We start from the raw sequence: 24,273 nt of genomic DNA, 5'->3' as shown, positions 1-24,273 counted from the left end.
AGTTGCATCAAGGATGCAACTAGATATTCAGTAGAAAAAAGAAAAAAATAGAATCTCCCACGTTGAGAGAGAGTGAGAGAGAGAGAAAAATAAAAAAAGCGCGAAGACTACACATGACCCGGAAAAATGCAGAGTTGGAAAGGTAAGTGTATTGAGGCGTAAATTTGAATGGCAGCCCCATGTGTCTACTAAATATGTAATTAAATATTCAAACGAGGGCAGAATGACCACTTGATTGTTTGTTTTAGAAGGTATTTGTAATGTTAAACTGCACATATATGTATATCCGAAACACACTCCGAGGTATGGAATGGAATGGCATTTACCAAGTTCTTGTTGCGCGTGCATAGGAGCAACTCATGATATAAACACTCTGCCTGGTCAATGCCAACTTCAAACGTTTTTTGAATCATATTTAAGAGATAGTCACGCATCGATTCGAGCACTGTTTGTTCTTCTCCGTCCGATGCATACCTGCAAAATATTTAATCAACACATATTTACAAACATACATATATATGGTGTCATGTGCTAAATGAATGTATGCGAAAATTGATGAATGCTTCAAAAACTGATAGATACGATGATGATGATGATGATGATGATGAGTGGGGGGTGAGCTTAAAATATTTCCGATAAATTTACTTGTGAACAAATGCAATGAGATCAGCAGCACGTCCGGAACCATCACAAACGACCACCGGGACGGGTGGAGTATCGGTAACATATTCTAAAACTGCTCGAATTGTATTCGTACCTCCTTCGATGACCAAACACACGACCGGTGTACTTGAGTGTGTAACTATATATTTAAAATGGAAAATCAAATGGAACAAAAACGAAATTAAACCAAACTTTTTTGATTGGAATGTGTGGATGGAAAAGCTTTTGAATGTCAACGAGAGCCAACAAGTGACCCCTAACAATTGGGTTATTAAAAGTCTGTATGCGAGTTTGGCTACATGATGTGCCATCACCCCAAGGAGGAATTATAAATTTTAAGTGAAATAAAATTGAGAAAATGCATCTGCTGCATGCATCCAAGCCATTTAAATGTGGCTTCTATGCAGTGTGCATAATGACACACAATATTGGTATGTACGTTTATATAGAGCACTCACATGGATGCAATTTTAGGCTGGATATGAATTTCTCTAATTTCCTTCGTAGAATGAGTTCGGCACCGTATTTTCCCTGTGTTCCATTATCCACGAGCAAAAAGTATGCGTGTCGATTGTTCAATACAGCCAATTTTGATCTATTGACAAGGAATAGAGCGAACAAAATCAAAAGATACAGCAGTGTGCGGTGAACTATCATCAGAAATTATGCACATGAAAATAAATGCGTTGTAAATAGGTTTGCAAAAGCGCCTGTTCAACGGCGAAGTAAACAGCTACTGCGAATGCTTTGTTTGTGTTTTTTTTTCAGTCAGTAGGTAAGTACGAGTAATTCAACCGAAAAGAATACACCATATATACCTTGGAGACGATATACTATGACAAGGTACATCTCGATTATGTCCTAAAAGTTCGTGATTTCGTTCAACAATTCCCCACGGTGCTATACCGATGCTCACAACTCGACCAGTTCGCTGCTGTCCTTCTAAGAGCAGCGCATCGCCAACTTGTTTTGTTACGCCTGCAAATTGAATTTACGAAACAAAAAAATTTAAGTCAACAACAACAAATGAAATCAATCTTTCGATGAACGTCGAGAATTCGAACATTTTCTTATTCTCTCTGCTGCTGCTGCTGTTATGCTGTATCATACTTATTTCTTTACAATGTGATCAATTCAATTTAATTTTTAAGTTTAATCGTTATCAGTTGTTGTTGTCATAGTCAACACCACTGTCACTGACGCCCCAGTTTCAGTTTCACAGCAATTATTTTGGGTATTATAGCCATGAGAAGACTTGCCATTTTCGGATTGAAATTGTCTTTTTACCGCCAGCATGTGTCAGCTGGCTATGGTAAGCACATTTTCGGGCGGGTGCAAAAACAAAAATAAAATAATGAAACCTAAAGTCAGATGCGGAATAAGCAGCAACAACAGCAAACGTAACAATAGAAAATAGAAACGGAACCAACGGGAGACACGGAGAGAGCCTAAACCAGAGAGAGATTACGAGTGAGCGAGCGAGCGAGCGAGCGAGTTTTGGAATCTTTGATCAAAACGCACAAGATTTGTGTGAGTGATTCGTGTCCGGAAAGAAAAAATCTTTCAAACGTTTCCAACAATTTGAATAATCCGGTAATTTCAACTCTGCCGTTCCAACAGCACTAATTGAATGTCATTAAATGCGTAGCATACAAAATAGCTAAACGGATGAATTTACGTCTCTTACTCTCCTTCTCTGTCACATTCTCCTTCCGTCATTCTCTCCCTCTCTCTCTCTTTCTCTCTCTCATCCCCAGTTTCGCTCACTGTTTCAGATTTTATGATCTGTTTTACTCATTTAATAAAATCACAACACTAAAAAACTGGTACATGGGATAGAAACGCAAAAATTTACGACTAATTTATACTCTTTACGGATTCAATTATATAAGATTCTATTTTCGGGTGGTGGGCGGGGATGGTTAGAGAAAATATTGTAGAATTAGCAAACAAATTACCTGTGTTTGTGCCACCTGTAAACACCCATGCGCCCGTAGTTTTTGCCGCTTTCAATAATCCCTTTCGTATTTCCTACGTAATGCAGAAAATAAGGGAAAAGAAAAGAAAAACGAAAAAAGAGAAAAAAAAAATATTAAAAACGTTTTTAAAAAAAGGAAGGAGCAATAACACAAGTAGCGACAGTAGCAGCAGCAGCAGCAGCAGTAGAAAAATGGCTTCAGTAGGGGCCTCATTTCTCGTCGGTAGGCAATGTTAAGATGAATATGGTTCACCTCAAAGCGCACGTTATACCGATATTTATCTCAATCTCATAGCTCTTGGATGTTTTACTTTAAGCGATAGTGCCTGTGTGTGATCAACATTGCGAAACATGTGAAGAACGTCGTCAATTCGTATGCATACCGAAATGATGGAAAACTACCACCCTCCTATTGAGAGGGCGAACGATGAGAGCGAAATAGTATGTGTATATGTACCGTTGGAGTAGTGTGTACTTTGCAGCATGTTGCAAACGAAGGAGCACAATATAAAATCTCCGGGTACAATATCAGCGTACAATCAAAATACATACGCCTCAAACAACAATACCTAACTCCGAATATTAAATTGTGTCAAAATAAAATGAGAATGTTTTATGCTTAATATTAAAAAGAACAGCAACCAAACGTGCAGTGTGTGTGTGCAGTGGGAAAGGGAGGGAGGGAGCTAGATTGAGAGGGAGAGCCGGGCGATAGAGTGAAATGACTTTCTCATGCGATGCTGTTGCTGGTGTGTTAGACACAAGGTGTTAACTGACAATACCTGTGCCAAGCTTATATAGATTAACACAAAGGCATACACATTACACATGCACACACACACTGTGTTTGAGTGACGCGCAAAACCAAATGCTTGCTTTTGACGACATTCAATCACGCTCTCTTAAATATTTCTCCCTACACACAAATATATACTAATTTTTTCTTTCTTTTCTGAACACAACAATCCATGCGAAACGCACATCTCCGACTCGTTTTCATTCTTTCGTTAATTTTTCCTTTACACACTCTCTATGCCAATTTCAATTGTTTGTCGCTTATGTGTGTGTGTGAGAGTATGTGTGTCGTGTGGCAAAGCTACCATGTCTAACATTGAAGTAATGGCTTAGTTGACGAACATACCTATTCTCTCCAACTCATTTGGGTTGTCGTTCAATTCACACTCAATCTTTCACTCCCTCTCTCTCACTCTCTCACACACAATCTCTTTTGCATTTACTTTTCCTGTAAATCCAGTACATGCACGCATCCACAACACACTAACTAAATATGGTTGATGCTTTTATACATTTTCCGTCCATTTAAAATGTATGCATTTTTGATGTGGCTCATATTGTCGAAGCAAGAATTCCAACATGTTTATACGATGTTGTGCAATATATTAAACGAAACAAATTTGTTCCCATTTCATGTTCATTGTTATACAATCTACACAAACACACTCAAGCATATATATTCGTTCGCGTCCTGCTCCCGCTCTTGCTCCCATTCTACGGCCACAATGGTTCAACGAGTGGAATAAAAACGATATACTTTGAAATGCACGTTATTAAATGGTTTTAAACACTGGATTTTGGGCTTTGGGCCAAAAGATGTAAGAGATAGTATAGTGTCGACGTCATCTTCTTAATGCCACCAATGTTCATTCAATGAGAAAAGCAAAAAAAAAAACAGAAGAAGCTAAAAGAAAAAAGATAGATACAAAAGAAAATCAATTTTACCAGAGTAATAATTCGGCGTTGTTATTGGATCTATTTAAAAAAGAAAATGTTCAATCGATGCTTGTCTATTTTTACGAGCAAAAAAGAGAGACACAACACAACACACAAAGAAGAACGTCTGTTTAAAAATGAAAACGGTGAAAAAATGTAATAAAAAAGTTTTTTTTTATGTACGGCCACAGGCCGAACACAAACATCAATTTCAATGATGGCCATCGTGATTGTGTTGTGCATTGCTGTAAAAAGAAACTTTTTCAATGAAAACCATTGATTGTACAAATAACAAAAAATGCTGAAATTGAACGAAAAGAGAAAGCTCTACTCTGAAAAAAACTGATGTTGGGTTGATGTTAAACTGTTTATGTTGACATTTTTTTCACAACAAGTATTCAAAAAGTGTTGTTGTGGTGATTCTCGGTACTAAATATTTTTTTGCCGCTAGAGCACCACAAATCTTTTTTGACTTTGTAGTGAAAAAAAGTTAGAAATATATTTAGTACCAGAAATCACCACAATCTTTTTGAAATCTTGTTGTGAAATAAATGTCAACACAAACAGTTTAACATAACCCTACATCAGTTTTTTCAGAGTACTCAATGGCCGGATACGATCTTGTTTTCGCTTTTGCTCTTGCTCTTGCACTTGCTCTCTCTCTCTCTCTCTCTCTCTCTTTCTGCCTTTTCCACAGCCACTGAACATTCTGCACTAGGAATCTGAACGTCAATGTATGCTCGATGGAGATGATTTCACGTCCAATGCTTATTTTCGCAGTTGACTGAAGGACTCTCAAGCTGTCAGACGATGACGACGAAAGACGAGAGCGAACCGAAATGAAGAAGTCAGAGATAGAAATGATAGAGAGTGGAAAAGCACTCAGCGGAAAAGTGAAATTTACTTCCGGTCGATGATGATACAACAGTCGAGAGGGTGATCGAAATCAAATGCTTGGATCGGCGGTATTATCAAGTGCTTAAATAATAGAAAATGTCATCAAATGAATTGAATTAAGTGAGCAAGCACACAATCGGCAATCGGCAAACGGCATGGCCTGTCATGATTAAGGTGTTGGCATTGACTGAATTTTCAATGACAAGTTGGCACTAGTTAAAATAATAAAGGAGTTAAAGCACGTGCCCGTTTGCCCGCACTAGCTTGGGAATATCAACGCTCGACAACCACAACAATAACAACATCCCTGACAAATGCCAAACTATTCGAATCGAAAATGATATATATCGTAATTATCTTTTGAGAGGATTCTGCATTTATTATTCATTGATGAAATGCGTGCTCGTCGCATCGTCTTTTCAGCCAAGAGTCACACACACACACACACACACACACACACACACACTTTATTTATCATAATTTAAAATATCGATCGACGATGTGTTGGTGTGTTTCATACGTAAAGATTTCGGTTTTCGTTTGCATTTCGTTCGAAATGGAATGAACGCGGTAGGAAAACTGATGGAAAAAAATCACGTCAACTCATTTTTGGATTCGCTCAAGGGCCGTAAATTGCTTGAGAAGGATTTTTTTTGTTCTGTTCTGTTCTCTTTTTCCTTTATTCTTGTAAATCACGTGAATGCATAATTTATAACTGATTTACACATTGATTTTCATATGCGAACAGACAAAGGAATCATTACCATCATATATCAACAACACGAAAATGTGTATCGAGTCAGTCGGTTTGTCGGTGTGTGTGTTTGCTGTGTGACTCCGGAACATATAAAATTTTCGACGCATATGCCGAGAATGTGACGAAGTGATTATAGCATGCTTGGCACGTGTGCACCGTGTGATGAAATGAATGCGCGCGCGAACGAACGAAATGAAATTGAAACAATTTTTTATGATGTATTTTCAAATCATTCACCATCAAACTATCGCATTTGCATGTTAACCCAAATCAACGCGGCCACTTGATTCCAACGAGAGATAAGTGAAAAACACAGCAGCAGCAGCGCAACAATCACTATAATCCATGCCAATGCACTGTTTTGCTCACGTAGTGTGTAAACTGTCGAACGTTTTAAACGGCGAAACGGAGGAAAAACCAAAATTGGTGTGATTATTTCACTAAGATTACTTTGTTAATTAGCCGACCTCAAATCTTACAAGGATATTCATTCATAACTCGCATAGAAAAACTATTTAAATGGTTACGGCTTTCACAAATACGCGCGGATTCACGTGCTGTGTAACCGCTTTTTTTCCACTTTCTCTTCGTTTCACATCTTCTTCCGTTGTGTGATCGGAAATGAAAATAAAAAATGAAAAACAAAAAAAAATTAACATCCTGGAAAAAACAAATGCCGACTCTTTTTAATCAACTCACTTAATTTCGAAATTAATATTTGGTCATTTAAAACGTTTCGAATGATTTTTGAAATGCCATGTAATGTGATGGAAACGAGAACAAACAGCCTAGAAGAGTCAACTGAAAGTGAATATATGCGAAGTACACGGTTGAAAGCGATATACATACACAACCGGAGTGTGGAGTGGAAGAGAAAATGGTTAAATAAAGGGAGAAACGAAAATTAGTAAATCATACATATATGGTGTGTAGACAGCGAGTCGATGTGAAATGGAGCCGGGGTCAGATACAAAACGAAAACTTTTGGTTTACTTGTTTGAATTTGGTGATAAAAGTCAACAAATTCGGTTTGATGGCACGAGGCCGAGGCTTGCTTAAATGAATGCCAAGAACACTGTCTATTTTTAGATTAGTTTTCTTCTTGCATGTATGTGTGTGTGTTTGTTTGTGTGCGCTCACTCGCGCCCATCCGCCCGCGTGCATCATATATACGTATTCACTTGCTACTCTGTATTTCTTCTTCTTCTGGTATTTATACAGCATGTCATCTCTCGTTGCGTGCTTAATGCTAATCTGGAGAAGCAGGCAGCCACTTGAAATCGTGCCATTTGCATTTTTTTTTCCGGGGCATAAATTGCGTTTTTGGGCATATATTGCTGCTTCGGGATCGCTATAACACTACACGTAATTATTGGAGCAAACTACTGCTCGCTGGCTGGCTTCATGCATGAAGCACCACCATGGTGGTGATGGTGGTGGTCGTAGTCGAGTGTAGTATGTGTGTGTATGAGTTCGCATATGCTGTGAAACGGTCGTGTGACCTAGCATTTGGATTTATCTGGATAATTATGCAAAGCCTAATAGAACGTCGAACCTATTTATGACTGATAAATATTGTGCCAAACTAAATCGTTCGAACGTTTCGTGTGTTGGATCGCTCCGTGCTGTCATGGGTCAGTGAATTTCGTTTCGCGCCGTGCGTATGTCTGTCAAATTTTCAACAAGATAACTTTTGCAGCTAAAAGACAAAATCACCACTCCTTGAGATTACTCGTTGAAATGAAATTGGAAAAAAAATCAAATGAAACGAAATGTGAAAATGCTTTATCGAAGTTCAGAGGTGTTTGTTCGCCCTCCATTTGTATGTGTGTGTGCGCGTTTCTTTCATCATATTGTGTGGCGCACGAACAAGGACACAAGATTCCGTCCATTGTTTATCATCATTTTTATGGTAGCCACAAAAAGTTTGGCGATTGAAAGTTCTGCATTTAACGTATTGTCATTTTCTGCACGCCGTACATTATTTGCGTACGCCGAATCTGTCCCCATCGACATAACGAAAATAAAAATAAATGCCCAACTGGTGCAGCTTGCGCTGTTGCCGCTGATTCTGTGCCACTTGATAAATCTGTCGATATTATGAACTGATTCTAATTTAACATAATACGTACCTTTTTGAGTTTTGGCTGAAGTTCAAAGTTCGCTTTGCCACCCTGTACGGTGATAAGAAGTTTTGGCAGCTCCAAATTCCATTCTCGTGTGAAAAGTTGAACCAACAATTCAGGTCTCGTGTCATACGATAAACGAACGTACTATATATGCCGAGATTTTATGTCATCGTTATTCCATCAAATACGCATGAGAGCACAACATTGCCGCCGCCGCATCCAAGTGTATAAGTGAGAAAAAATGAAAAAGATGGAACACAGAAAAAGAGACAGAGAGTCAGCAAATGGAATGAATGCGAAAGATGAGAACGATTTTTACGTGAGAGGAAAAAACGATAAGATACTCGGCAAATGTCAGGATTTAAACGGGATTCGTCTCGGATTCTTTTATATATTTTGTTTCTCTTCCGTTGGCTTGCCGTAGCCTTTTTCCGTTGGCCTTTTAAAACAATTTCTTTAAAATCACCGCTTTATGACTTTGAATGTTTGCTTGATTTGCTCACGCACGTGAAAAAGCAAGAGAGAGGGAAAGGAAATCGTACGGAAGGAAAAAAATATGGTCGAGCCAACCACTTTTATGCATTCATATCTTCATCGAATTCAGGGGCAATGTGTGAATGTGTACAAAAAAGTAATTTAATTGAAAGTGCCGGAGAGAGAGAGTGAGAGAAAGAGTGTGTGTATGTGCGAAAAAAAAGAACCGAAGCCGAAAACCCATAGATTCTGGCAGGCGCAATTTTGCTGACATTTTTATATAATTTACGCTCCATTATACAAGTATTTCGCCACACATTTTCCTTTTTCTTTTCCCATTTTATCGCTAAACGTACGGAACATAAAAATCAAAGGCTCAGCTCAATGCGTGAAAAATACACGGGCATAAAAGCTAGAAAATGAGAAAGAGAAAAAATCTAGAGAGAGAGAAAACACATGCACACACACATTGTCCAGTATATTGAGAGTTTGTGGGCGTACGTTACACTCTAGGTATTTTGAAATGATACTGCCAATAAATTTATATTAGCGAGGAAAATTCAATCACAAAAATATTGTTTGGAAAAATCGAATTGCATGTGAACAGATAAGCTGGTTTTGGTATTCAATAGTCTCTCTCTCTCCTCCTCCTCCTCTCCCTTCTTATTCGCCGTTGTCGCTGGTTTTTTTCTGCGGCTTTACCAATCGATTGCAAAGTGTGTATTTGGCTTGCGGCTGCGTTTATCCTATAATCATCTAGTTCAATTTATTTCCTCGTCACTGGTTCATTAACGGATTGCGTTTGTTGAAATCTATATATCAGCAATGTATTTGCGGTTGTATTTAATCTTTCTACCGAACCCACATTATCGATTCAATTTCTGTTCTTTGAAGAAGAAAATACACAAGAACGGCAGCATTTGTCTTTTTTTCCTTCACTCATCAATTTTTCCAGCCATTTCGTAGCGCATACAGTAATGGCAAAACTAAACGCACAGAAGCGACAATAAGTAAATGGAAATTCGCTTGTTATGGCTGCTGTGTGTGTGGTGCACAATTATTTTCTCATTTTGCATGACAAAGCCACGAATCGAAGCCGGGTGGCTTTGCAAGCGGAATGAATTGATTCCAATTCAATCGAGCGATTAGTGCTTTATTTAATGATTAAACCGAACTGCCGTCGGCATGGCAAAACTACTGTATGACAGCAGACACACACACACACACTAGATGAGCAATTAGTTCCAACTCTCGGTGGATTTCATTTCGAAAATCTGGTGCTCTCATTTTCTTCCTCACTCTTTCTCTCTTCACATCTCCTCATTTCCTCATTTCCTCATTTTGATTTTCAACTGAATTTTTGATAGTTTTTTTGTTCTCTTTCTGTTATGGCTGTGTTACCTGTGCTTTGGTCGGATGTGCTCCACCTTGAAATTCGATTGTTCCGTATGCATCTGTCGGGTGCGGTCGTGTGTGTTTGTTTGGCAACCAATCATCTCCTGGGGAACCAGGCTCAATTCCAGGTATCGTTGGATGCGTTTGACGTGCTTGACCACAGCAACATCTAAACAAAACGAATGTATACAGTTTTACAAATCAATCTCAATTATACATAAAAGATAAGGAAAGTCAAGTGAAAATATTTGTGTGTTGCCCAGGATGAAAGGCAATCAGTTTCATAATAGTCTGAGTGTGTGTGTGTGAGAGACAGAGAGGGAGAGAGAGAGAGACTAACAATCGCACAGCAGGTGAAAGCTACTGAATCCGTGTATCAATTTTGATCTGGATGAAAAGCTCATTTTCAACACATAATACTCTTGAGTCATACTCAGAGCCCGTGTGTATTTACAAAAAAATACCCTTTTCAACTTGATGAATCTATGGAAGGCATCACTGACGACGACGACTCTCTCTCTCTCTCTCTCTCACACGCACCATTTTCTTTTTATTGCTACGGTTACTGATCTACACTGGTACTTACTTTGTATCGTCTTTTGGGTTTGGTATGAATTTAACACAGTCTCTTTTCTGAAAGTTCGCCTCGATCCAGCTTCGTGGAGAATGCTATTGGGTGAATGGAGGAAGAAAACGAAACAGAAAGAAAAATACGACATGAGATTAGAAATGCAAATGATTACAACATTCAAACTTAATGGAGACAGTGTCTGCGTCATACTCATCATCCATTTATTGTATGACAAGACACAGAAAAAAAAATATGAACACAGAAGCCCCAAACTCTGCTGCAAAAAGAAATTACAACAACAACAAAAACAAAGAAAAGGCATTTTTAATTCCATTTTCCCTTCATATAAAACAAACTGAAACACCCTAAGTATACAAACAATCAGCAATGCTTCAACAGACATTTTGATAGAAATATGACGAAAAGATTAGCCAAAATTTGATCATAATCAAAAGCTAACCCTTTCCTTCAAACCCGGGTCTATCAAGTTCTCGTTCTTATCCTCGTCCATTCGAAGATGTTTGATAATAAAATAAGCATAATATTTGTTTAGGTCTTTGCTTCTCGTTCGAATCGTCTGCTCGTTGTGCCGGGAAAAATTGGGTGTGAAGCATCAAATAAAGGATATGGCTCAAATTTGCCATTTATTTGCAAATGTTAACCAAACCAATCGTTTGGCCGAACCATTCCAGCCACTCAGAATAAATTGCGCTCATTGAAATCTTCAGCATTTATTTTTGACGATAAATCAATTATATCGAATCAAATTGTATTAGAGAAAATGTATTGTTTTCTGTTTTCCTTTTGTTGTTTCGTGTCTGGATTCAGCTACAGCTACTGTTTCAGATCTATTCGATTATTTATAATTCGTGGCGTTGAAATTGTATGGTCTCATATAATGTTCCAAGCAAACGGGGCATTACAACCAAAATTATTGCAATCTGTTTCCATTTTGTGGGCAAATTGCTCATGAAAATGAGATGGCCACGTGCGGAAATCTTGATATTTGCTTTGATATTCTCAAGAGGAGACAGAGATGCTTGTTGTGCTCATTCTTTGAATAAGCAAGAGAGCGAACGGCAAAACTGTGCAAAGTGGAGCACATTAGAAAAAAACCTGGTGGTACACATTCCATTGACCAATACTACACATTCATAATAATAGATGCAGTCCTTCCTTTTACTTTTCCGCAAACTTTGTTTGTATGGAAAAGTATTGGTTTTACTAGCCAAAATTTCATGACATCTCCTCTTTCGGACCACTATAACGTCACGCCAAACTTCAAAAAGCACATATCTGTACACTAGGCAATGTAGATGGGATCAAATCCTATCGATTAAGACCCATCTGCCTCCAAAAATACGTTGTTTCCTATGAAAAATGTGTAAAATAGCGATGTTCGTATGGCGTCGTCCGCGTTCGCGTTCGCGTTTTTTGTTCGCCGATTATCTCAAAAAGTTGACAAGATAATTGAGATCTGTAAAAGCCAAAAGTTTTGGCATGTCGAGACAAAGCTTCGGATTGATCTCGAGCCCATTCTGATTTACCAATTTCGTACCATAAGCCTCCGACTGAGGACCTGAAAAACCTTGAAAAATGACACTTTTGTACGGGAAGTACCCGAAAAAAGCATTTTTCAGGGTTTCGATCAAGGCAAACTGCCTTTTTTTGCAAAAATAATAGGAGTCTGTGAACAACCGAACACCTACTTGCCCATAAATTTGGTCCAAAATCGACATTTCTTGAAATTTTCCTCAAAAAATAGACATTTATATGAAAAATCACACAGAAAGCCATTTTTTAGGGTTTTGGTCAAGGCAAACTGATGTTTTTTTGCAAAAATAATGCGAGCCTTCAAACAACCGAACACCTACTTGCCCATAAATTTGGTCCAAAACGACATTTCTTGAAATTTTCCTCGAAAAATAGACTTTTGTATAAAAAATCACTCAGAAAGCCATTTTTTAGGGTTTTGGTCAAAGCAAACTGATATTTTTTTGCAAAAATAATGGGAGCCTTCGAACAACTGAACACCTACTTGCCCATAAATTTGGTCCGAAATCAACATTTTTTGAAGTTTTTGAAATTTTGTTCGAAAATGACACTTTTGTATGGAAAATGGTCGAAATAGTTGTATTTTAAGGTCAAAAATGCTATGAAAAAAGGGTCTATTGAAATTTTGGTTAAACATTAAGCGGGAGGTAAACTAAATTGCTGCGGAGCGGAAAAGTTTGGATTACTTATGTAATTCGTTTTATCCTTCTTATTTCTTTTGCTCTTTGCAAGACATTCAGCAACGCGATCGGGATAAATATTTTATGTGCACATGAGCTGACCATTAAACATTTCATTCATATGGTGGTTGATTTGCCCTTATCACATGCACTCTGTACACCAATCTATGGGTGGAATGTGTATGCGTTTCAATGTGCTACGAATGGAATGCAATGGAATAAATCAAACGGATTCGAATGAAAATGCACTTAACTTCAAAATCCGACAAAGTTTTTCGATTATACAATTCCACCGAGAAGAGTGATATAATCGGTTCGAAATGAACGCGCGCGCCCACACTCAAGAGTTTGCATTACATTGACGAAACATAACATAAATCCATGTCGATTTTGCACATCTCAAGTTGTGGCTGCACAACAACACTAAAGTAACACACAGCCATTTAAAACAATGTTCGGAATGAACTTTTATCTTCACATGGATTTGTGGATATATATATATATATATATTTATATCGAAATGGAGTTGTGGTGGCACATTCCCAACGGGCAGGGTGGCGGGCGAAATCGAACATTACAAAGCGTGGGAAAATTTCATTTGGCACAAAGTTGATGAATGAAAATGAAATGATTTTAGCACGAAGGAAAATCAATTTGTATATCAAAGCATTGTAACAAGTCGAGATTAATCATTGAAAACACACTTTTCCACGACAATAAACATTTAATGCTACCATTAAGCCAAGGAAACGGTGAGAAGTGAGTCAGCTGCTGCATCGAAAAGCACAATGTTTACGGTTTTACCACTGCGAAAATCACAACCGTTATGCTATTGATATGGACGGGGCTGGTGTTTTGAGGATATTAGAGAGAACAAGAGTGAATGAGTGAGTGAGAGAGAGAGAAAGCAAGCGAGAGAAAAGTAATTGCAACGATTTATACAATCATCATACTTCAACAAAACAGTCACAAGAATACAGTCAATTAATTTGTTGTGTGAAATATTGGAGCCGCAAAATCGGTGCTGTTGCTGCTGCTGTTACTGTTGCTGTTATTGCTGATTCTGCTGCTGTCACGCCGGTGTGTATGTGTGTGTGAAAATGGAGCATAAAATGTAGACGAAATATTATGAAATTCAATGTGCATTACACAATCTCACCTCAAAACGCAAGTCTCCAAGGAATTCAATTGCTTTAAACATTTCCGCTCTCTCTCTCTCTCTCTCTCTCTCACTCTCCACCTCACTGTGTGTTTCTCACTCTCACTTGGATTTTCTTTATCTTCTACTCACGAGAAAATGTTCTGCAATTCCACAGCAATGAATTTTAAATACAGGCACGCACGAGAAGAGATAAATGCTCATTTGTAAAATTACAAAATATTCGGTGAATGCTTGTTCGTCTTTTTCCACATTTCTGCGGTTTTGGCACAATATATTGGTTTGAGTTGCAATATACGATAGTAGGCTGCGCGTCGCCTGTAAACACATAAAACTGAAATTCTCTCATTTTCGTTAATTTCAATATTTCCGTTTTTATTGGAATGAATGTGAATGCGTGTTTGAGTGTGACAGTGTGAGACACACACACACACACACACATACGTAATCTCCTTCATTTTGAAATGAAACAATGTTTTATGCAAATCAGTCCAAGATAATGTGCAGTCTTCGTTAGTCATTGTCGCGATGGCGACACATACGAAATTGCTTGGAAAAAATCGCAAATAGAGACACATTGTCTGACTGGGTGCGAGAATTTGTAACGAATCGACCGACAAAAAAAATTAACACATAAAATCTAAATTTTTGACTAGCTAAAATGAGCAACACAACACCATACAATAATGTCGTTTTTATTGTTTCAAGATTAAATCGTGCAAAAGCTGTATTAGACCAAATAGGGATGTTCGAAAATTATTTCACTTGACTCCCACTCTGCTGTCCTGCTAACAGCAATTTGGTTTTTTCGCTTTCAACACAAACACACTTTTTTCGGTTGTGATAAGGAAAAAAGTTTTTTTTTGCACCATTTGGCGACATGTCACACCCGAATATGCCACAGCCGAATCGCCTTTGAATTTAAACGGTTAAGTGTAATTTGCGAGAGATTTTCTTGCTTCAACAATAATCTGTCACGAGTAGCGCGCGTCGTGAATTTAGATCGTTTACTGTGTGCCCATGCCCAAATTGACATCCGCATGTTTTCGTATGTCCCACCACAACACACCTCCCTAACCCCATCCCCCAAAGAATTCATAAATTCGGCACGTCGTTTGGTAATTTATGAAAATTATGAAACGATGAGTTATCGCTAAAGCGATATTCATCTAGTTTTAGCTATTCAATCGTTTTGCCATTGTTTGCGAGACAATCTTCCACACAATTAATCACATATTTAATCGTCAATCTCGCTCTCTTCCTCTCTTTTTTTTCCATTCCAAATGACACACCGGAAACGGGAAGAGATTTTCACTTTTCCAATTGTTATGTACACATCGTAATTGAGCTATTATGCTTGTTTTCTTAAATAATGAACATCACGTAAAACACCCCAATGAAAATGGATAATTTCTTAAATTAGCCTTGTTTATGGTTGTGATAATGATATTTGCAGAGTGGAGAAGACGGAAAGAGGGTGAGAAAATGCAAAGTGCAAGACAAAAAGTCAATGACGAGGTTTAACGATGTGGTGGTCTCAATACGAAAGCTAGCTCCGTCCAAAGTGGCTTGCAATGCATAATAACGAAAAAACGATGACAACGACGACAACGACAAACTCACTCACATCAATTCCATCGTCATTGTTGTTGTGCTTTTGCGTTTGCCTTTTTTTCAGCTCCCTTTTGCTCTTTCTCGCATCAAAGTGAAACATAAATAATACCCGCAACTAACAAAGAAGTTAAGCCTTTGCTAGCAGCAGCCTTTGGTATGCACCTCATTGCATGCCAAGGCAAATAAGTGCAAATAAACTATCATAATAAAAAAAAGTAAGAAAAAAACAGTGGAAGAAAAAAAAAACACGAAACTTTAAGAGCCACATGTTCAATATCTTCGGTTGAATATGGCATGCCATGGTTTGCTGTGGATGTATTGAAGGGTAACTGACCATCACTTTCGATATATATATATATATATAGCTTTCAAGTCGATTATAAATTGCTTGCATTGAATGTTCAAATGACTTGTATACGAGCAAAATGGTTTGCTTTTCATTCACGGATGACAACGGGTCTTTTGTCATTTCGACTTAAGGGTTTAGAATGCGACGCTCTTCTGTAGATTATCGTTTAGCGAAGGTGACTTCGCATGTTTAATAAATGTGACTCAAGTTAAGAAAGTGAAATTTTCTTCTTCAGCGGCTGATTTGCTTGTTCTCTCATTTCTTTTGTGCTTTCAGTTTTTTGCGTTTTGGAAATGTTGAAAAAAAAACCAACAAAGTCGAAGGAAAGAAAGATGCAGAAGAAGACAGGCCATAGGAACCGAAGCAGAGTGCACCGCGTTGTAAAAGAGCGTCGTCGTGATTTGATTAAAACAGCTTCGGTCTTTGTTATGTTCACGTAGATGTGCTTTTGACAGATCATTTTTCTCAAAGTGGATTCCATTGTGCTTATTTTTAAAAAGGCTACGACGACTGTTTATGGAAATATTCAAATGAACAATTCTTATTTATTCGCCTCGATATTTCTCTCTCTCTCTATCTCTCACAGAACAAGGCAGCAACAAGAACACGCGCGCGCGCTCTTCATTTTCTCTTTCTTTCCCACTCGATTTTCTCAATGGCGAGAACAGAAGGAATACCTTGAGTTTTGCGCCAACTGCGAAATTACATAAAGGATCGCGCGCGGACACACAGAGAGAAAAAGAGAGAGAGAGAGAGAGAGAGAGAGAGAGAGAGAGAGAGGGAGAGAGAGAGAGGGAGAAAGAAAAGCTTTTAACTTAAATTGAAATTGTGCAAATTGATATATAGAATGAGCAATATTGCTAACGAAATCGAAAACACACGCAGAGAGAAAAGAGAATAGAGAGAGAGAGAGAGTCAAAATGGAGAAAGAGAGAGAGAGAGAGAGAGAGAGAGAGCAAAGGGACATAAACAGTGAGACGTTAAATGGTTTTATCCTTTTGAAAGTATGCCTTTGAATAATTATGCATTTATGACACAAGCATTTGTTAGTCCGTTAAGCTCACAAGCTACTTGATAAATACTGTTACTGTTTCTGTTGGCGCTGCTATTGAGGCTGCCGTTGCCATTGTGACTTTTGGATGAAAAGGGCGAAATAAAATAGTGTGCGTTTGTTCATGGTTGGTGTTCACTACCAAATACACGAATATGTAATTATTCTTAATGTAACTATTCCCACTGGTTTTTCTCTCATAAGCCGAAAAATAAATTTGTTTTCCTTTTTATAGAAATACATTACATCGAGTGCGAAACACACGGGTTCGGTCGACTCTTTTTTTTTATTTTTGGCCTAGAATCCAGGTTTTGCTTCACCACCAGAGAGGCACTGAGTAAAAAAAAAATGTTATTACCTGTGAATGAGCATCGCCACATGTTTGTTGCCGTAGCAAGTCTCGTACGTTGAGCAAAAGGAGTTTTGTAATCGTTGTGTTCGCCGTATTTTTTGTCATGATTATTACGATTGACTCATATTTTACTTGTTCCAATTTAATTGTTTTTCCACTTGTCTCTCTGTCTCTGGGTCTCTCTCTCTCTCTCTCTCTCTCTCTCTCTCTGTCTGTCTCTATCTGTTTGGTAGACTTGTCCTTTTGCACGTTTTGTTCGGTAATTGAGTGAGCTCAAATTGATTAAAAACCCGTTTTATTTATTCAGCACTTTGTGTCCCGTCCGCACACGCGCATATTCTACACACTTACACGCACTTACTCATAAAAATGTAACGAACAATATAATCCCACGTTCTAAACAAACAATTTTATTTGATTAATTATTATTGTATCAACAAATGAAAAAAATGGGACGAAGTCTCCCCTTTTTCTGTGTGTATCTCTTGGAAGTGAATCACTCTTTGCGCGTTTGTCATCCGTGAAACTGAAGATAGAGCATTTATTTTTCGGTCGAAACTAACTACGACGACTACGATGATGATGATGATGACGATGATGACGACGATACTGAGAAGGCGCTTATAAAGTGCGCCACGTCCGACAATCAAATTAAATTGGATTGGCCAGAGTAAATATTGGCACCGTGTTCGATATTCAACCACTTAATGAAACGACATTGATTACCACCAATATTTTTTTTAATACTCGAAACAGCCTTAGATTGATCAATTTATTGGTTTAAATAACACAAATGAACACCCTTCTATAGCTCTTCTTTTGTTGTATTTATTTTCCTCTTTGAAGAGAGAAAAAAAAATGAACTCACAAATTGATATATTCGTTATTATATTTTTGCTTCACTCATCGACTGTGTCCCTGATTGGGCACGACTTTAAATGAACAACCGCAGTAAAAAAGAGTAAACGCCAGACTAACAATTTACGATTGATGAGAGGAAAAAAAAACAACAAACACACATGCGAGAAAAAAAAAAACAAAGATGATATACGAAATCAATATCAATACAATAAAAAAGAAGTATGGCACGGATTTAAAGTTTTCAATTTGCTTCAAAGACACACTGAAAGTGTTTTGTTGTTTCGATTTCATGTATCGCATGTTTCGTTGTCTCGAGAGCATTCGGTCGTTCGTTATCATTGTACGAAAGAGAAAAAAACTTGTGAGCGCTCCATTACACATAGAAGAAAAAAAAGAAAACACTTGAAATATCAGTCTTATCGACCAATTTCATAGATTAAATACAAACGCCAACTTACAATAATAATAACAAACCGCCTTCCGTCGCCGACACCGCCACAACATTGAATTGATGAACACTTGCGGTTTCATAATAAAAATCTTAATTAATTCACAACCAGAGACGTTTCTTGCTCGGTGCGTATTAATTTCTATTTTATTACGAGACCTATACACAATGATCATCGACATTGAGAAAAGAGCGAAAGAAAATGAGCGCGGGTGCACACTTGTTCACTTGCTAGCACGCACGCACGCAAACACTTCAATGTTACGCTTCATTAAATTGAAATCCAGCCACTCGACGATGGCGGCGGCGGTGACGATGACGACGACGACGACGACAGCGATGCTTTTGCTCAACAAATAATTGCACTGAACGACTGATCGAACTGGGGCCACTCGGCAAAACAACAACCAACAAAAATTAATAACATTCGGCATTAACAAATCATTGTGCCAGAAACTCTTTTCTTTCTGTTTCGGTGATTTGGGCGGAAAAACAGTACTAAACTTCGACACTTTGAAACGTGCTGTTGTCATGTGTATTTTCGTGCATGAATGCTTCGCAGAGCTTTTTCGCTCGACCCCCCCAAAACGAGTTCCTAACAAAATACACACACACACAAACACACATACACGCGCACATATACACACGTACTCACAACTCAAACGCATTTTGCCATCGATAATAATTGGATGAGTTTTCCGAAATAGGATGAAGATTGTTTACATAACACCCATCCACCCCGGCCGTATTTATTGTTGCTTCGATGGGAATTGTTTAACGTGCTACGTTTTAATAATCGAAATATTCGGAAATATCACTTGAAATTGACATGATGTAAATCGGCTAATGTCTATCACTATCACTATTCAAACAAATGGAATAACAACATGCACTCGTGCAACAAAACAAATCATATATCCGAATTAATAAGCGAGCATTTACAAAACCATAAATTGAACACCGAATACCGTTTAAACATTATCGGCTCACTGTCAATGCTCGACTGAACGGTGTGTGCACATTATTTTGCATCACAATAGATGCAATTTGGCATCGGAATTTGCCTATGCGGCAACGGGGCTGTCCAGAGAGAGAGAGAGAGACAAAGTTAAACACGTTGCGCACTGTGTTTATGGTTCGTAAAATTTAAAACATCATGAGATGCCAATAATTATTTATTCGTTTTTGTGAATTAGGTTTTTAGCACGAAAATTACTTCCTCACTTAAAATGCCCCGGAAATATTTTGTGGATGTGCTAGCATAAACAACACACGTATTAATGATGTGATGTAAGCTTAACGAGATAGAGATAGATACTGCGTGCTTGATTTTTTTTTCACAAAAGAATATTAACATTGAAATGAGATCAAACGAAATTTTAGTTTGTGAGTGAGTGAGTAATTGCATTTGTGCGCAGCGTACACACCTTGTGTGCAAAATGCGAACCGTTCGTTCATTCGTGTGTTGTTGTTGTTACCGATTTTAATGCGATAGTGTTTCAAAATGTTATGTACACACAATACGCTATGAAAAGGTTCTATGTTGATTTTGTTGATTGCATTTCATGTTCACAATTTGATTTCGATTTGAATACGCTTAATTACCGGTAGTCATCTTTATTTCGGTATTTGATCGTTATTCACGGCCGAATGAAAATTGCACAACTATATGAACTACCCAATGCTCTCTCTCGTTATATCTATCAACAGCATCATCATCATTGCTGGTTCACATCAACAAAATCATTTTCAAATAAACCTCCCCGTTTGTTTAGCCATAAAGTTTTAAAGAGTAATAACTTTTTTTTTTAACATTTATCAGTTAAAATAACGTTTTAATATGCGGCTGTATGTAGTGAATATTTATTGTGAAAGTTTGCAAATTCGACTAATGTATCAACAAACAACATCTAACGAGAGTTGATAATTTGGGCAAAACTTTGGCAAAAAGCTTGTGCTCATCAGTATGTGCCCATCTTTGGATTGGTTCACTTCTTTGTGAAACTATGTGGAGTTTTTGGAACATTCCGTTGCAGAGTGGGCCATATAGCAATGGCAGCAATATTCTTTTTTTTATCCATTCAAATTTAAAGTCCATATAGCTAAAGTCCATGTGGCATTAAGAAAATCAGATGAAGAAAGGGAAAATTGAGATACGTAGGCATAATGTACATATGTTGGTCCAATGGAATTTGGCATATAAACCAGATTTCGGAGATAATAAATATAATGAATGATGTTCTCGGCCCATTTTATGGACAAATCAGATACGTCGAACAGAAGAGAGCGAGATAGAGAGAGAAAGATCACTGATGCTGCCGTTCGTTTTTTTTTCTCATTTGGACAGCCAAAGTATTGCTAGCTACTAGCATATAAAACAAATTGCCACTTCTCGCACTTTGAAGAGTGCGGATGGCCAAAATTGACGGATCAATGAATTTTCTGTCGAGCAATCTCATCAAAATGAATAACTTTTTGGGCATCAGAACATTTCAATATTAGATTATCAAGTTCGTTTTTTTCATCTCCATCACTATCATCGTCGTCCAGCTTCGTTTTTCATACCGGCCAGAAAATTCAATTTGCCACAACACGTGCAACTGTTCAATCATTTTTTCTCTCTCCCTCTCCCTCTCCCTCTCCCTGTCTCTCTCGTTTTTTTTTTGCTCGCCTTTCAAATTTCTTCGACTTCTCTGGCCGAAATGAAAAAAATGACGATCTATATAGATTTATGCATATTAGAGTTGAAATGAAAACTGAAATCCAATTTCCGTAACTACGTTTGTTGTTGTTCGTCTAAAAAAAAAACGGGGACTCACAGTGAAGAATTGCATAATTTTTTTTCTCGTTCAGCCGAGAACATTGCGAATTCAAAACACTAACCGTATAAATATGTACATTTCGATGAATGTCAGTTGGTTTTGTCAACTAGTGAGTATTACCTTCAATTTTAAGCGTCATTTTTTTTCTGTTTCAAAATGGGGTTTTCACCGAAGGAGAGATGTGATTGTTTTTTTTTCTTCTTTTCATTCTGTTTAGTTATTCATCGAACATATGCATATTACGAACTATTTTCCTGACATTTTGAACTCAATTTAAATGCAAACATTAATATGGATTTCACATCACATTTGGATCGACAACGACACATACACACACACATACATTATGCCATTCATTCATTTGATCACCATTTAACATTCGGTTGAAGCTTCGATGCTGCGCAATATGTGAAAATCACTGAATTACAAATACATGACAAAGGATACTAGCTGTTTTTTTGTTTCGGTGGTTAGTTTTGACACATCTGTTCCATAAAACATATGTTATTTGTTCGAATTGTGCATTGTGTGTGTGTGTGTGTGTGTGTGTGTGTATTCATTGTGAACGGCGTTGTGTGTACATTTCATGCTCGATCCTTTATCACATCAATTAACGAAAATTGATTACCCATTCAATCGAAAATTCCGTGAAATATTCACTCCTTCTTTTCCCCCGGACACATACACTTTGCTGTTCCTTATTCGTTCTTCGTTGTTTGCACACTGTGTTTGACTACGATACAAACAGCTCTGATATTAAGTACACTCAAGCGATATCGATGGAAATGGATGAATCGATAGACTCGTTTTGGCAATATTTCAAAATGCACATTATACTATATAGATTTTTAATGCTGAACAAATTGACCATTAGTCAGCAATATCCCGACATCATTTCTGTTGCATATGATTCAAGTATTGCTTCTGCTGCAATTGTTGTTGCCGGTTTTTTCCATGTAAAAGAAACAGTGTGCTCGTTCAATTTTGAGGTACTTATAAAATGAGTCCTTGGAGCTAGTGCGATTCATTGAGCGTATCGGGGTTTTTATACAATTGTGAGAGTGGATAGAAGCGCAGCTCGTTGGTTTTTTTTTTGAAATACTTGCTCTTATTAATTTGCACTATAGTGAGGAACAGTTCAAAAAAAATTTTCCAACAGATTACGGCTTGTCGATTGTTCGGAATGAAAATGGAAATACCCAAAAGTTCACACACACACACACACACACACGCAGCAGCAGCATCAACATGCAACTTTGTATTTACACAATATGATGCGGGCGCGATCCATTCGCTTTTGACGAAAATACATCGCATCGTGCAACCATGGAGAGGGAGAAAGTAGAGATAAAGATGGATTCGGTTTCAAGTGGATATAAATTAGTTCAAATACAAATACAAACACATGTACACGTACGCGTACACGTACACATACACAGCGCAGTCATGGGTCAAAATCATGACGGAATTTCGCATCGATATTCATGGTAGTTCTAATGATCGTGGTTAACATGAACCACAAAATATCAATCAATTCTTCAGTGAGCTCTTAAAATCCACAGATGAATTGGAAATTTTTGGTTTTTATTTATATTTGTGAAGATTCTTCTCTTTCTCACTGTGTGTGTATGTCTTTCAACGTCAGTGCAAACAAAGTGTGAGTTTGTGAGATAAGTGTCATGAGCGAGAAAATCGCAACCGATACAACACTGCCTGATTGACTGACACACATTGAAGATGGCTTAGAGGTGTATTGTTTTCATGGAAGTGGCAGCAATGCGAGCACAGACTCTCGTTCTCGTCCTAATGAAATGGGACATTAATATTGCATAATAAGTTTGCATCAAATAGCAATTGAGGATTTGGATTAATTTCCATAATGCGAAACGAACGTTGCAGGTAGAGTATTTTTCGCGTAATTTTTGTGTTTTTGCAAAATAAAATCAATTACAATTCGAGACACACGCTTCCATGGACTTTAATGACGGGCACCCATCTGCTTTGGGCTGATGTGTTGACGCGTGAGTGCGCGACGTTTTAGAACATGAGCAATGTACGGAGGGGGGGGGGAAGGTGCCGAGCACGGCTCAAAAAGAACATAAATTTCATTAATGTTTTATGAGAGGAGTAGGTGAGCATTAAAACTGGTAAAACCTCCCGGAAGGGACACGAAACAAAACCAAAAGTAAAACACAACAGTTGATATGGTACAACGTCTGAATGCAGGTGTGTTTTCATTCGTCATGCAAATGCTTAAGTTGTCAAGCATCAAATGCACGATATTAGCATCTTAAGTGCAAAACAACGGAAACGAACGTGAATAATAAATTCGTCAACTGTTTTTTTTTCTTCTTTCAATGACGTGCCCTCTCGTACTCTTTCTCAATGATTTAACCCATTAAGTGGCTTGAATGAGATTTTCTATGATTTTTACTTTTCCCGTATTCTCTCTCACTCTCTCTCGAACACACGAGCATTCACATTCGTCTCGATTATCCGTTGGTAATCCGCGCTAAAATGCTCCATATTATCAAAATGGATAGTTACTCAACAGTGTTGAGTCAACACACATCCACTATAATCAACTATTCTGTTCTCGTTCTTCCATTGCACTGAGTGTGATCGGCCGAATGCTTCACATTTAGCACGATGAACGCTTTACTTATTAGAAGTAAGTAGAAAAAGATAAAAGAAAGAGTAAAAAAAACACGACGAAAAATTCCACCATTTCGCAAATTTAATCCCCGGAACATTCGAATCGAACAAAGTAAAGCTCATAAAATGAAAG

The 24,273-nt window shown here is 37.8% G+C and overlaps 1 protein-coding gene across 32 annotated transcripts in view; it reads right to left on the bottom strand.

Annotated features, from left to right (window-relative positions):
• LOC129577351 (transient receptor potential cation channel trpm) overlaps window positions 1-24,273 on the bottom strand; it is a 58,425-nt gene that overhangs the window by 17,112 nt on the left and 17,040 nt on the right. For 20 of the 32 annotated variants that reach the window (XM_055464194.1, XM_055464216.1, XM_055464217.1 and 17 more), the window contains 8 exons: window positions 10,611-10,693; window positions 10,031-10,193; window positions 8,159-8,299; window positions 2,622-2,694; window positions 1,482-1,641; window positions 1,122-1,258; window positions 646-802; window positions 327-474 (listed from right to left, as the gene is read on the bottom strand). In XM_055464194.1, coding sequence (XP_055320169.1) covers window positions 327-474; window positions 646-802; window positions 1,122-1,258; window positions 1,482-1,641; window positions 2,622-2,694; window positions 8,159-8,299; window positions 10,031-10,193; window positions 10,611-10,693 — 1,062 coding nt within the window. Of the gene's footprint in view, window positions 1-326; window positions 475-645; window positions 803-1,121; window positions 1,259-1,481; window positions 1,642-2,621; window positions 2,695-8,158; window positions 8,300-10,030; window positions 10,194-10,610; window positions 10,694-17,360; window positions 21,265-24,273 lie in introns of those variants that run through there. The other 12 variants (XM_055464190.1, XM_055464215.1, XM_055464195.1 and 9 more) reach the window with 5 other exon arrangements.

This window comes from Sitodiplosis mosellana, unplaced genomic scaffold, assembly GCF_009176505.1.
Source record: "Sitodiplosis mosellana isolate CC-2019 unplaced genomic scaffold, AAFC_SMos_1.0 Smas_scaffold_6197, whole genome shotgun sequence".
NCBI lineage: Eukaryota > Metazoa > Arthropoda > Insecta > Diptera > Cecidomyiidae > Sitodiplosis > Sitodiplosis mosellana.
Note: the sequence above shows the minus strand (reverse complement) of the source record. Positions and strands in the feature narration are given on the sequence as shown.